This window comes from Arvicanthis niloticus, chromosome 5, assembly GCF_011762505.2.
Source record: "Arvicanthis niloticus isolate mArvNil1 chromosome 5, mArvNil1.pat.X, whole genome shotgun sequence".
NCBI lineage: Eukaryota > Metazoa > Chordata > Mammalia > Rodentia > Muridae > Arvicanthis > Arvicanthis niloticus.
In genome coordinates, this window is record NC_047662.1 from 99,254,483 (window position 1) to 99,268,481 (window position 13,999).

Sequence of the window (13,999 nt, forward strand, 5' to 3'; positions counted from 1 at the left end):
CTGGGCTGTTTGTGAGGTTGTTCACCCATGCAGCTGGAACACACTAAGAGGCTATGGGGCTGGGGAAGTGGTTTATCAGTTAAGAGCACTGTTGCTCTTCCAGAGGACCTGGGTTTGGTTTTCTAGCACCCACATGGTAGCTCACAACCATCTGTAACTCTGGTTTCAGGGGATGGGCACCAGACAAGCACATATGTATATGCAGGTAAAATACTCATACACAGAGTAAGATTAATCTTAAAAAAATTTTTTTTAAGTCAAAGCTGTAGATAGTAAGCACAAGGCACCTTGCCTAGAGTCAAAAGGTAGGCATCACACAGAAAGCAGCTCACCAGCCGCTGATGAAATTCTCCTGCTGGAAAAGTCCTACTGAGTGCCGTGGAACAACCCCCATATCCATTACGGTTGGGCTACCATAATGAAGGTTCTGAAGGGTGAGCAAAAGAAAGCATAGCCATGCCATGGGCTTGGGTCTCAGCTCCCTGCCATTCCCCTGTAATTACCTGCACTTCTGTACCGTGAGAGTGTCCAGTGTGGCTTCTCTCACTGAGGTGCACTGACCTTAGCGGAAGTGTTCAGTAAACACACTGTGGGTCTTCAAGGCATCGAGAATGGTTAATTATAATTGCATTTGATTGGATATAACATGATCATTTTTTTCTTTGTGTTTGGTTGGTTGGTTGGTTTTGGTTTTTTCAGGATTTCTCCTTGTAATAGAGCCCTTGTGGTCCTGAAATTTGGTCTGTAGACCAGGCTGGTCTTGAACTCGACTGAGATCTGTCTGCCTCCTAAGTGCTGGGATTAAAAGTTAAGTGTATTGTGGCACCACGCTCAGCTTCCAGGCCCATTTTTAAGGACAATTTTAGGTGGTGTTACCATGAAAACACAAAACTATACTATATTATAAGCAGAAAATAGAAATTTTTTTAAAAGGAAGAGGGCCTAGCTTGGTGGTGCATATCAAGAATCTCAGAACATGAGAGGCTGAGGCAGGAGGATCACCACAAAGCTCAGGCCAGCCTGGGCTAGTGAGACCTTGTCTTGAAAGGAAGCTAGCATGGAAGGAGGCTAGTTTACTTCTGTGGGTACCATGGTGAAAGGATCAGGTCTGAGTCCTGCAGAGGACTTCTCTCTTCACACACTTATCAAGGGCGTAACTGTTGAGCAGAATCCTGCCTCTGTTGCCCATGGTTCCTTAAGGGATGGTGAGGGTGATTGGCAAAGGCTCCACATGGGAAGCACTAGGCTGTTATGTGGCATGTGCCTGTAAGGCGAGCACTCAGGAGGTTAAGGCAGATCACAAAATCAAGTCCAGACTAAGCTATGAATCTAGGCCCTAATCTAGGGGGTTGTGGAGGGAAGGAAAGGAAGGGAAAGGAAATGAAGCTTAACAGTACATCTGGTATACAGCAGGTGCTCAGTAAGCCTTTTTAAAGGTGATGACAATCCAGTTGAGAGGTTCTCTGAAAATGTGCCAGGGGTGTGGCACAAGAACCTGTAACGGAGGCACCTGACCTACCCTCAAGGAGCCAGGACAGTCTTCCCAAAGTAATGCCTTTGGCTCAAACTGTGCAGAAGGAATGAGTTGGCAGGTGAAGACTCCCAGTACAAGAGGTGAGAGGACTTGGAGTCAGAGAGGACACAGCACACACAGGGAGTTGTGAGGTCCTCAGCAGCCATGGCGGGAGGGGAAATGGCAGAAGGAGTTGGGGAGGGAGTCAGGTGGAACTGTAGAGGTTGGAATTCTGGAACGTGGCTGTGAAGCACAGAGAGAACTTGTGGTCAGATCTGCCTCAGAAAGCTCACTCTGAGGCTCCAAGGATGGAGAGGAGAACACAAGGTAACCTGGGAAAGAAGGGCCAGGGGGCAGTAATCAAGACCTTGAGGCTTAGATCTCTAGCCTGAGTGCGTGAGGCAGTAGAGGAAACATGGAGGTTACGGTGTGAAGAGAAAGAAGCTTAGCCCTGGGCATGCTGAGTTGGAGCAATGACACAGCAGAGTGCCATCTTCTCAGTCTGGAACATGGAAAGGTGTGTACGGACGCACTGGGTGCACATGGGCCATTGCAGTACAGCCCCACAAGGACCAACAAGAACTTACACTGCCTTAGCTGCAGCTGTATTGGACAGTTGCCCCAGGAGACATTTGGCAGAAGTTATTTGGCCAGAAATTCATGGATAGTTTCTAGCAGAGAACCTAGAAACTGATTTTCAGGGATTTTGACAAGGAAAAAAATCAACATGTGTTTGGAAGCCACCGTTATGAGTGCGAAGTGTCATGAACATATGCCAGGGTTGTATTAGGTGGAGTGTGGAGCTTGCTGGGCAGTTTCCTGCGCTGAGGGTCAAGGTCTTGATCTCTGGCCAGAGGGCTCCTACTTCCCAGGTCCTAAAATATCCCAGCTGGCAGAAGCTTTGGTTGCTTGGGGCTCCAAGAAGCCTGGTGTTCCTGTGGAGGCTGTAGTTCCTGGCTGGAAGTCGGGTGTACAGGGTTTGGAAATGGGTACTCCTCAGTGGTCATTTGGGGGTCTGACCTGGCAGGAGTTAAGCTGGTTTGGATGACAGTGGTGTTGTGATTGGCCTCAGTTTCCCTCATCTTTGCCTTCTGCTACTTTTCTGTCTGGATCTTCCCTTTGAGCCTGCTCCTCTCAGAGGCTCCTCTCTCAGCTTTACTGTACATGACTGGTATTTGTCAAGCTGCAGAGGAGAGCCCGGCAGTGGCAGAATTCCCCAGTGCTATGTTTCATCCTTGGTCTGGGCAGGTGTTACGTCCTTGACTCTTTTTTTTTTTGGGGGGGGGGGTGTTGAGACAGGGTTTCTCTGTGTAGTCTTGGCTGTCCTGGAACTCACTCTGTAGACCAGGCTGGCCTCGAACTCAGAAATCCACCTGCCTCTGCCTCCCAAGTGCTGGGATTAAAGGAGTGCGCCACCACCGCCTGGCAATGTCCTTGACTCTTTATAGGTCATTTGCATAGCAGTGCCTCTCCCATAGTTGTGTATGATGGGGCTTTTCTGTTGTATGAAGCCAAAGTGGGGAAGGGCATCCAGTCTTTTTCTGTCGGCCAGTTGCCCTACCCAGGGGTAAAGTTGACTTTTATTTTCTCAGTTTCTTCTTCCCTAAGGGTCCTGGGGTATGTTGCCTTTACCCCACTACTTAAGGCGAGTTCTGTGGAAAGCTAGTTCAGGACAGGTGTGCCAGCTAGTTTTCTGTCAACTTGACATAAGCTTCAGAAGAGAAAATTCGTCTGTAAGGTTGGGCTGAATGCAAGTCTTTAAGGCATTTTCTTAATTAGTGATCGAAAGGGAGGGCCCAGCCCATTGTGGGTGGAGCCACCCCTGGTCTAGGGATCCTGGGTTCTCTAAGAAAGCAGGTTGATGAGACAAGGTTGTAACCCTTCCATGTGCTGCCCTGGCTTCCTTCTAGGACAGACTATGGTGTGGAAGCATAAGTCAAACAAACCCTTCCTTTCCAGCTTGCTTTAGTCATGGTGTTTCATCACAGTGATAGTAACTCTAACTCAAGACAGTGGGCATGGTACGTTACCCAGAGTGTCTGCCCTACTTGTTCCCAAGCCTGTCCTGTTCTGTTTTACTTTGGTAGACAGTCTTACTATGTCTACATCTGTCCTCAAGTTCACAGAGATCCTCCTGCCTCTGCCTCCCAAGTGCCAGAATCATGTGGGTGTTCATTCTTCCACACTCAACTCTGCTAAAAATTTACTATAATGAATAATTTATTTTAACATACAATTATTTAAAACAATATGCATGTGTTTAAACTATATCATATAAGAAATTAAAGCAGGAAACTCATTCCTTTAACATGTGTGAGTTGCACTGTGCTACCTTGTTTACAGAGACTTCTTAACATCCAAATCGCTGACACTCTTGTTGGAGTGTTAGTAGCCTTTGCATACCAGTGACTACATCAGTTCCTAGTTAATAAGAGCAGGCTTTTCAATAAACAAAAAACAAAACAAACACAATTGTGTGTGTGCACACGGGTGTACAGGGTATATATGCAGCTGTAGCCTGAACTCACTCAGGTCCTTTCTTTCCTACAGCAAGCACTTCACTGACTAAGCCATGTCACTTAACTATTTTGTTTTGTTTTAGAATTTTTTTTCTTAACTAATGTTTGTTTTCTGCTTTTCTTTTGTTTGAGACAGGGTCTCAGCACATAGCCCAGGCTAACCTCTGTTTTCCCACTCTCCTTCCTCTAATCTCAGCACATAGCCCAGGCTGACTTCTTCCACCTCCCTTCCCTGTTCCCTCCAGTGTGGACTAAAGGCCAGAAGTCGTGGCCCATAGCTGTGACTCCTGGCACCTGAGAGGCAGGAAGGACCATGAATTCCAGATAAGGCTGGGGCTGTATCTCAGTGATGGAGTTCTTGCCTGACAGGTGCAAGGTCCTGAGTTTGAGCCCCAACACTGCACGGTCTTGATTTTTGTCATGGGAGGGAAGCTGGAGAGAGAGCCCTTAGCACTTAGCACTGGCTGTGTAACCGGCACGTGCTTGGGCAGGTGGATTTTGATGAAGGGCAGTGACAGGGACAGATCTGGAACTCCATTAGTAGTTGCTATGGGTTAGGGATGTACTCAGTAGTATGCAGGAAGTGCTGTGTTCAGTACCCAGCACTATGCAGTGTGTGGTGCTGCAGCTCTGAATTCCAGGACTAGGGAGGCAGACACAGGTGGGTCCCAGGAGCTCAAGGTCATCGTTGGCTACTGAGTGAGTCTGAAGTCAGACTGGACCACCTCACACTTTTTAGAATGCAAGCTCAAGAATGTGAAGTTTGAAGACCTCTTGGTTTGTAAGCATCACTCCATCCATCATCTAGGGAGTCTAGTAAAGAGGCATGAGCCCAAGGCCAGACTTCTGAGTTTTAGTAAAGCCCTGACCTGAAGTAAGACACCCACAGGACAGTGCCGCTGGATAAGGGAGAGTGGGAAGATGGGGGGCACAGAGCGCCCCCTCACCAGCTGTGAACTGGGGCTACATGAGAGGGAAGATTTGCATGCTCTTCTTGTAGAGTTTCCTAGTATCGCTTCGTGTGTGTGTGTGTGTGTGTGTGTGTGTGTGTGTGTGTGTCCCTCTAAACCATCTCCCCTGGTAGTTTTTGACCAAAAAAAACCATTTTTTTTCCTCTGTTCTGTTTAGATCGTCATGCTCAGGAATGATATTTACCGCTGCCGGGCATCAGGCATCTTTCTTCGACTGGAGGGAGGAGGCTTGATTGCTGGCAACAACATTTACCACAATGCAGAGGCTGGTGTGGACATTCGGAAGAAGTCTAATCCGCTCATCCTGGTACTTCTCTCTGCCCTTTTGCTGTTCAGCTCGCCTCTTCCTCTTTGGAAACCTTGTCTGGGGATGTTTTAGTGCCTCAAGTTGGTTCTTGTCCGGTTTTGTGTGTCCTCAAGACTCTCTTCCTAGGTGATTAGTGGACAAGTTGTATCCTGAACTTTCACACCAACAGAAAAAAGTGGGGCCTGAACAAGAATACCTCTCAGGACCTCCTCAGAGCTCATAGATATCTAGCTTTGAAATTGATTCTAGTTAAGAGGTATTGTCTTCCCTATATGACAGGTGAATCTAAAAACAAAAATCTCATCAGTCCATTCCTTTGAGAAAAGGACAGGTGTACATTACCCTCAGGTGGTTTTGTAGACATGAGAGCATATGGAGTTTGATGTTATTTTATTCTTATTGGAAGATACAGACAGTTCTCTTGAAATTAAAGCTGGCCTCACACTTACTATATACCTGAAGTCTTAATCCTTCTGCCTCTACCTCCCAAGCCCTCAGGATTACAGACCTGGCTTGCAGTTTGTGTTTTATCAGCATGAAAATGACATACAGTGCTTGAATATGGTGCTGGGGAGATGGATCAGTTGATAACACACATGCTTGCCATGCAGACATGAAGTCCTCTAAGTTCAGGCTCCCAGCATCTACATGACAAATAGGCATGGGGGCCTGAAAAGACCGCTCAGCAGTTAGAAGGGCTTACTGCTCTTCCAGAAGACTAGAGTTCAGTTTCTAGCCGCTCATTGGGCAACTTACAATGTCTGTAACTCTAGTTTTAGGGAATTGGATACACCTGCATGTACATGGCATGTACATGTATGCACAAACACACACACACACACATACACCGCACACACCACATACACACACATACACACACTCACACACACACACACTCAAAAGAAGAGGCAAGGTGGCACACACCTGTAATCCTAGTGCAGGAGGTAGAGACAGGTCGATCCCTGGGGTTTACTGGTCAGCAGGTCTAGCACAGTTGGTGAGTTACAGGTTACATAAGAGGCCAAGCCTCAAGAGATAAGGTACCAAGTGATTGAGGAAGACACTCAATGTCAGCCTCGGTCTTCATGCACATATGGCTAGTATAAGAGCTACTGGGGAATCATGAGTTTAGGAAAGTGGTGGCCATCCTTAAGTGTAATGAGCATTTATATCCCAGTGTTTCTAAAGCTCTCTGTAGATACATTTTCAGTCATCCTGTGAAGCAGAATGGTTTTCCAAGTGAAGACGTGGAGCACAAAGGGGTAAAGGACCTTGCTGGCTCTTAGCAAGGGCTGGAGTTGAAGTTCAGGCAGTCTGGCTGAGGCTTGATGTTTTTAGCTCATTGTATCCAAACTGGCCATGAACCTTTAGAGAATTCTTAACTCTGTTTAAAAAGACACACCCAGCCAGTGACTCCTGCCAATCCCTTCCCCTCGCTGGGCCTCTGCTGTGCAGCTGGTGGGTGATGCACTGCCTCACTAGGAAGTTCCTGACACTGTTGCCAGAGAGACGTGAGGAGTGTGCTGGCAGTGGGTAAGCCACTTCTGCAGGCAGAAGGATGGAGGAAGGATGGGGCCCATTTCAGTCCTGGCTTAGTGAAATGTGGCAGGGAAATGTCATGTCTACCTATGTCTCCAAGCTTCTCAGCCTTCAGGGGCGGCTCCTGTACCTCATGAGCTAGCCAGCCCCTCCAGCGATCTCAAAAGAAAGTGAGACTTGGGGAACTCGTAGCACTGTGACCTGCTGTGCTGGTTACCTCTCAGTGTACAAAGTCAGAACAAGTGCAGCCAGGGCACACGGGTAGAGAAAGGCTTAGGTGGCAGGCCTGGAGTGAGTGTGACACATTTCTAAGATGACACCCTCCCTAAACAAAGGAAGCTTAGGGATTTATTCAAGGGACTGTGTACATACATATTCATGGAGAAAACACTTTAGGCATGTTCTTGGGCATGCGCAGTTAAGGATGCATTTTGGTTTAAGGTCATAATTTAAGAAAAAAGATGGTTAGCACACTTTGGAAACACTTAGTTCAAGGTCACAGTCAAATAAATGGTGAACAGGAGCACCAGGCTTTGGTCTGTCATAATTGCAGTTGGAGAGAAAGGGTAGATTACTTTGAAGCTGCATCACTATGGGGATTTTCCTGCCTGGGTTAATGGCTAATAACAAGATAGGTTTTCAGTCTCTGTGACATCATTGTTTGGTTGGTTTCTTTGGTTGGTTTGGGTTTGAGCTTTGTTGTTATTGGTTTTTTGGTTTTTTGTTTGTTTGTTGTTTGTTTTAAATAGGTGCTTGGTATATAACTCAAGCTATCCTTAAACTTGGGATCCTTCTGCCTTGTGCTGGGATTACTGCCATGCACAAGCTGGGCAACCTGGCATTGTTTGGAAGAACTTGTAATCTCAGCACTGGGGAGGCAGAAGCAGGCAGATAGATCCCTGGCCTCACCTACTTCTAGAGTTTCAGTCCAGTGGGAAACCCTGTCTCAAAAAACACGGTGCTCCTGACGAGTGAACATGCACACACACACACGCACAAACAATTAGAATGAAAAAACTTTACCAAAAATTTTTGTAATCTCAAACTATTAAGTTTCTGACTACCGTAAGAAACAGAAAAACTAGGTTTCAGATCAGCTCTGTCATAGACATTCTGTACGAGCTTCTGCATATTCCCCATTTGTACAGAGGAGACAGAAGTGAGTCTTCCTATGTATCCTGCTCTGATAAACTTCCTTTGGTCTTCCCCAGTGAGGCAGGTAGGTCCCCCCCAACCCCCGTACCTGCAGCCTTTCACAGGCCTCCCTTGAAAGAGAACCAGAAGCCAAGTGGGTCTTACCCTTCTGTGGGGGTAGCCTCCATGGGCCTGTCATTGGCCCACATTATTTTGTGCTGAATTGATGCCCTTCCTGAGGGGTGGGCACATAGGGCCAGGTTGGTGTGGCCTGGTTGGATAATTTTATACTATGAGGTGGGGCCTCTAGAGAGACTCAGAATCTCTTTCCATAAGCTTCTTGCTTTAGAAAAAAGGCATGAAACCCCTCGACATCAAAGGCCCCATAGCCATGTCCCAAGGCTGCAGGGAAGACTCATTCATCTTCGTATCCTGCCTACTGTTTGCATGCACGCACCTATGCAAGGAAGGCAGCTGCATAGCTTAGTCCCTCTGCTGTGTGCTAGGGAACGTCTGGTGGGGTTTTGTCCTGGCTGTCTGTCTTGGAACAGTGTGAGGCAGGACTCAAGCACTCTGCTCCCACGTTTGCTGTCTCTCACCTCTCCCTTTTACTTGCAGTGTAACCAGATCCACCACGGTCTTCGATCTGGCATTGTTGTCCTTGGTAATGGGAAAGGCGTCATTAGGAACAACCAAATCTTTTCTAATAAGGAGGCTGGCATTTATATCCTGTACCACGGAAATCCAATTGTGAGGTAGGCACTGCCCTGCCCAGACTGTCTGGCACTTCCATGGTCCTTTACCCTCTTCTCTGTGTCTTTCTTCCATTGAAAGCCTTTGTTTGCTACAGCTGTGTTGCTCCCAGCAAAAGAAAGAGTCTTCATCTGTAATCCCAGGAACACAGCTGGCCCAGCACTCCTGTCCTCTCTTCAGGTAGCTGTGTGCAGGCATCCCATTTGGCAGACACTGCTGTGCACTTCTAACAGAGACGACAAAGCACACAAGCCTACTGCTCCTCGGGAGCTTACTCTAGTCTAGAATGAGTGAAGGCACTTGCTACCAAGCCTGACAAACTGAATTTGTTCCCAGGACTCACATGGTAGGAGGAGAAAACCAACTGTTGCAGGTTGTTCTCTGACAATTAAAAGGGTGGTGTGCATGTGCCTAGACACACAATGAATGCATATATAAAATAAGTGACCCAGGCCTCTGTGTGAATGCACACTGTGATCTTTATGCATTGTAGGTCTTCGGTGGCAAGGGAGGGGCAGTACTGGGTGGGTCTGCAGCAGCGTGGGGCAGACTGTGGTAGGCACCAACCGTGCTGTCAAGAGGAAAAGCCATTCTGACTGATAGCGGGTAGGAAGGCCTTTCACTAGAAGCACCATTCGAGTTGACTTTGAGGGCCGGGGAGCCCAGCATGCATCAGGCCCTAGAAGGTTCAGTCTACCACACTAAAGAAGAGGGGAAGAAGAGAAGCTAGCTGAGCCTTTAAACATGGGTAGAACATGGAGCTTTCTTGGAGCTGTAGCAGCCATTCCTAGCAACAAGAACGGCAAGGTGCCAGAGCAGCAGAGAGCCAGGGGTCCCATGCTTTAAAATTGAATCATTGCCCTGTGGACACTGCAGCCTGACTGTCTATACCCACAGCTATTCTGCCATTCTGCTATGCATCGTAAGAGTAGAAAGAAATGGCTGAAAGCCTCAGGCTGATGGAGACAGGCCTGTGTCAGCCAAGCCAAGGAGGGTGGCCTCTAAGATTTGGAGCAGAAGCCTCAGTTACGTCCAAGCTTTAGGAAAGCAGCTGGCGTCAGTGTGCAGCAAATGCGCTCTGAGGACCTTTTCCCTGCACTTCTCCTTAGGAGTTTTTCTAAATGTGGTTGTGTGTGCTTACCTACACTTGGGGAAGTTCCAGGCTATTCCATATCATTGTTCTCCATGTTTTATCTAGTCTACTACTTTTAGGCAGATAACATCTCATTGCGAAAGATACTACATCAGCATAACGTATAGACATAGTACACTTCGTGTTTTCTATGACAAAGATCTTTGAATGGAGACTCATAAGTCGGTGTTGCTTTTTTTTTTTTTTCCCCAAAAAACAACAACAACAACAAAAACCACAGCCATCCTGAGAGGATTGGCAGTGCTTTTATTCCTGCATGTTTCTTTTGTTTCGGAGGTAGAGGCAGGAGAGTACACTGAAAGAATCTGAGATCCCAACTGAGGCACCACAGCACCGAGAGCAGTAGAGCTCGGATTATTCTAAAAAAGCTTGGTACAGCATCCTAGGAAGTCTTCATGCTGCCGAGACTTGCCCCATGACACATGCACGTGGTGACATTTGTGTAAATGTCTGTGTGTTGACTGACACAGTACAGAAAAGCCATAGAGGGTTGGATAGTATTGTGCTTACGTCCCTGAGTTGTGATTCCCAGGGACAGCCAAGGATTTCCAAGTGTCTAGATTATGGGATTTCAGAAGGTGGCTGTTCCCGTGAACTTGGGCCACTAGGAAGCTTAAGGAAGGCAGTGGGGCCAGCGTGTGGGTTCGTGAGGAAAAGCACTTACTTGGTAAGCGTGACAACTTCACCCCTGGAACCCGTAGTAGAAGGACAGAACCAACTCCCGAAAGTTGTGCTCTGACCTCCACATGCATGCTGTAGCATATTTGCATCTGTTTGTGTGTGTGCACGTGCGCTCACACACACATACACTCACACCCCATGTCACATGGGGTGTGTGTGTATGAACCATGACATAGGTGCCTCAGTCTCACGTCTTTCCTTGTGTTGTCTCTTCTGTCTTAGCGGGAATCATATCTTCAAGGGGCGTGCAGCTGGCATAGCAGTGAACGAGAATGGCAAAGGCCTCATCACAGGTATGTGATAGGGGTTGCTGGAACCATAGCCAGCCAAGGCAGGTGGCAGCCAAGTCACCATCCCCTGGCATCAGGCCCTTTCTTACCCCAGACCTCCTTCTTGTGATTAGCAGGTGGGCACTCAAGATGCCAGTTTATGGGTGGGCCATGCTTTTTGTAGGAGGGCTCAGTATAGCATGGTGGAGGGAAACCATCTCTGCCAGCCTCTGGCTGGCTAGATCACACTTCCAGCTGCACCAATTAAACAAGTGTCTGAGTTTCTCCATAGTTTTGTATGGGCTTCTGCCAGATCTGCAAATCTGTCTGCCCAATTCTTATGCATCTTTTATCCTTACACCACTTCCCGAGGGAAGCCTGTCCTAACTGCCCTTGAGTACAGACAATGCCCACTGTGCACAGGACACCGCCTCTGCTGAACACTGTACAGAGTTTCTTAGCACTTTCTTTCGTCTGTCTCCTCTGGTACCTCCTCAGGCAAGGTTCACATCTGCCTGGCACATCATTGGAGCCTGGAATCCTGACTGCGTATAATCATCATTTACCAAGTATTCATAGCTCAGCCGTAGACCATTCGCTAACATGTGTGTGGGCCTGGGCTAGATCCTAGTGTTGAGAAGAAGAAAGAACAAAACACTTATTGAGCACCAACCATGTGCAGCCCATGTTTCAGGAACTGGACACTTAGCAATAAAGGAAGCAGACAGCAACTCTGCTTTCAGGAGCTGACAGTGTAGAAGAGAAAGCGTGTAAATAAGTAAAGACGTACGTAGACAAACAAACACTGCCCAGCTGAGTGACACAGCCACATGCATAAGTGAGCTCTTGAGAGCCTATGATCATGATAGACTTCTCCTCAGGGATGACACATAAGCCAGACCCTCAGAGGTGGAAGGAATCCATGAGTCAGCTCTGTGTGCAAGGAAACCTGTGAGAACAGACGTTCATACCTGAGCAGGACTGCTTGTGGGATGGACTGTGCAAGCAAGGTGGGGGGAGTGTTGCAGAAGCAGGAAGGGCCCATCGCACAGGGCCTTGTAAGTACCCCAGCCCTTGGAACCAAGTCTGCCTTGCCACTCACTGGGCTGAGGCAGCAGTGCCTCGGACCACCTTTCTGATGAGAGACTCTTACACCAGGTCCTAGGGGTGGAGGTAGCTCCCAGGCATGGGGCAGAGCAGTGAGGTCAGAGTGCAGGGCTTAGGCTGAGGGCAGGCATTTGGGAGGGAGGAAGTCTTCCTCCTTGGTCTCAAGGCTGCTGAATACAGAGGGCGTGGAGACACAGGAATGTACCAGACAGACACATTTGTCCTTGGGAAAGCAGATGAGTCTCCTGAAAAAACCAGTGGGTGAGCTTCAGGGTGGACTGCTGGCAACAGGGCTGTGGGTGTCCTGGTCTGGGCAAGGGTTGGGAGTGCTTTCTCTTAGCTGTTGTAGTCATCATGGCCTGCACTGGGCACTGGAGGGGACTCTTGGGTACTGACCTCCCCACATCTCCATAGAAAATGTCATCCGAGAGAATCAGTGGGGAGGTGTAGACATCCGCCGGGGCGGCGTCCCGATCCTCAGGAGCAACCTCATCTGCTTCGGCTACTCAGACGGCGTGGTCGTGGGCGACGAAGGCAAGGGACTGATAGAGGGAAACACCATCTACGGTGAGAGCATGTCCTGGGCTAGTGAGCTTCGGCACAGAAAGCCCAGGTCTCGGCTCTGACTGCTGGGTTCTGATGAGATGTTCATGTCCTCTAGGCCTTAGAGACAGACATGGTCTCAGGCCTGTCTTAGCCAGAGGGGCTCCCTCACCTTCTGACGCACTTTGAGTGCAGAGGTCGGCAGGCAGTGCTCTAGCTCCATGGAAGACAGTGAGACGCAGGGGCTTGTGGTCCCACCTCATGGCCATCTTAACTCCTCCTGCCCCTTCTCTTTCAATACAAACATTGAAAATTTAATGGAAAAACATGGTAATTGCAGAAAACGCTGTTCTTGCCATGTGACTTTAAACAAAGCCTTCCCCTTTCTGGACTGTGTCTAATGATATCTGGAGCTTGTGGTACTCAAGCTACCTCTGTGCATTGTCACATTTAACCTTCAGGACTGCCTTGTAAAGTAGTTACTGACCCTGCCTTCATGCTGAGGACACCAAGGCACTCGCTCGGAGTCACACTGAGCCTGCTTCCTCACAGAGAGGCACTGGTGCCCCCTTTGCACTGCCCAGTGGGGCTCCGCAGGCCTCAGAGCACTGCACACCCTGAGAGAGATCTAGCTTATGAGGTGAATTGATCATTGTTGCTCTTGTGTGAAGGAGAACCCCATAGCCAGAGCTGCGAGGTGACTTTCTAATAATTTTTACATTTTGGGGTAACACTGGGTGGTGTTTCACCTGCTCGTGGGTGTCAGTGACAGCCTCTTTTTCACTGTCCCAGCTAACAAAGGGTGTGGCGTGTGGATGATGTCCTCTAGCCTGCCCCATGTCACCAGCAACCACGTGAGCTACAATGGCCTGTATGGAGTGGCAGTGTTCAGCCAGAAAGACGGCGAGTTCCCTGGAGGCCACGGGGCCCAGGAGAACTTCAGTGAGGACGGGGACGCCATCCTCTGGGAGGCAGAGCTGGAGAAGGAGGATGACCCACTGCGCCGGCCCATCACGGTAGCTCTCGTGGAGTCCAACAGTATTAACCACAATGGAGGTGAGTGTGCCCACCCTCGCTGCCACCCTTCATGGCGGCACTGTCCCTGCTGTCTGTCCCAGCCTGTCCTTCCAGCCTCCTTAGATGCTTTTCTACTCTTACTGAATAACTAAGCCCTGAATGTTTCTCCATTCTTCTTACCTCTGCCCACTGACTTCACTAGTGTTTCTTTTGCCCAAAATTCACTTCCCCCCTGTATATCGCACACCAGTGAGGACTTTCTCAGTTACTACAAATGCAGCCCTCATCCTTTCCTCCTTGGACGTGTGCCCTGAGTCATACCCAGGGACATGGGGTTGTTAAAGGTCTTAGTTGGCTTTCCTTTCTGAATAGTTTTTAGATTTATTTTATTTTATATGTATGTCTTCCTGCATGTATATCTGTGTACCACATTCATGCCTGATGCCCATGGATGTCAGAAGAGGACATTGGATCCCTCACAGATGGTTGTGAG

General features: G+C 48.4%; 1 protein-coding gene across 1 annotated transcript in view; it reads left to right on the plus strand.

Annotated features, from left to right (window-relative positions):
• Fbxo10 (F-box protein 10) overlaps positions 1–13,999 on the plus strand; it is a 49,423-nt gene that overhangs the window by 28,088 nt on the left and 7,336 nt on the right. The window contains exons 4-8 of the mRNA XM_034502187.2: positions 5,161–5,310; positions 8,602–8,738; positions 10,793–10,863; positions 12,361–12,513; positions 13,282–13,545. Of these exons, the coding sequence (XP_034358078.1) occupies positions 5,161–5,310; positions 8,602–8,738; positions 10,793–10,863; positions 12,361–12,513; positions 13,282–13,545 (775 nt within the window). The remainder of the gene's footprint in view (positions 1–5,160; positions 5,311–8,601; positions 8,739–10,792; positions 10,864–12,360; positions 12,514–13,281; positions 13,546–13,999) is intronic.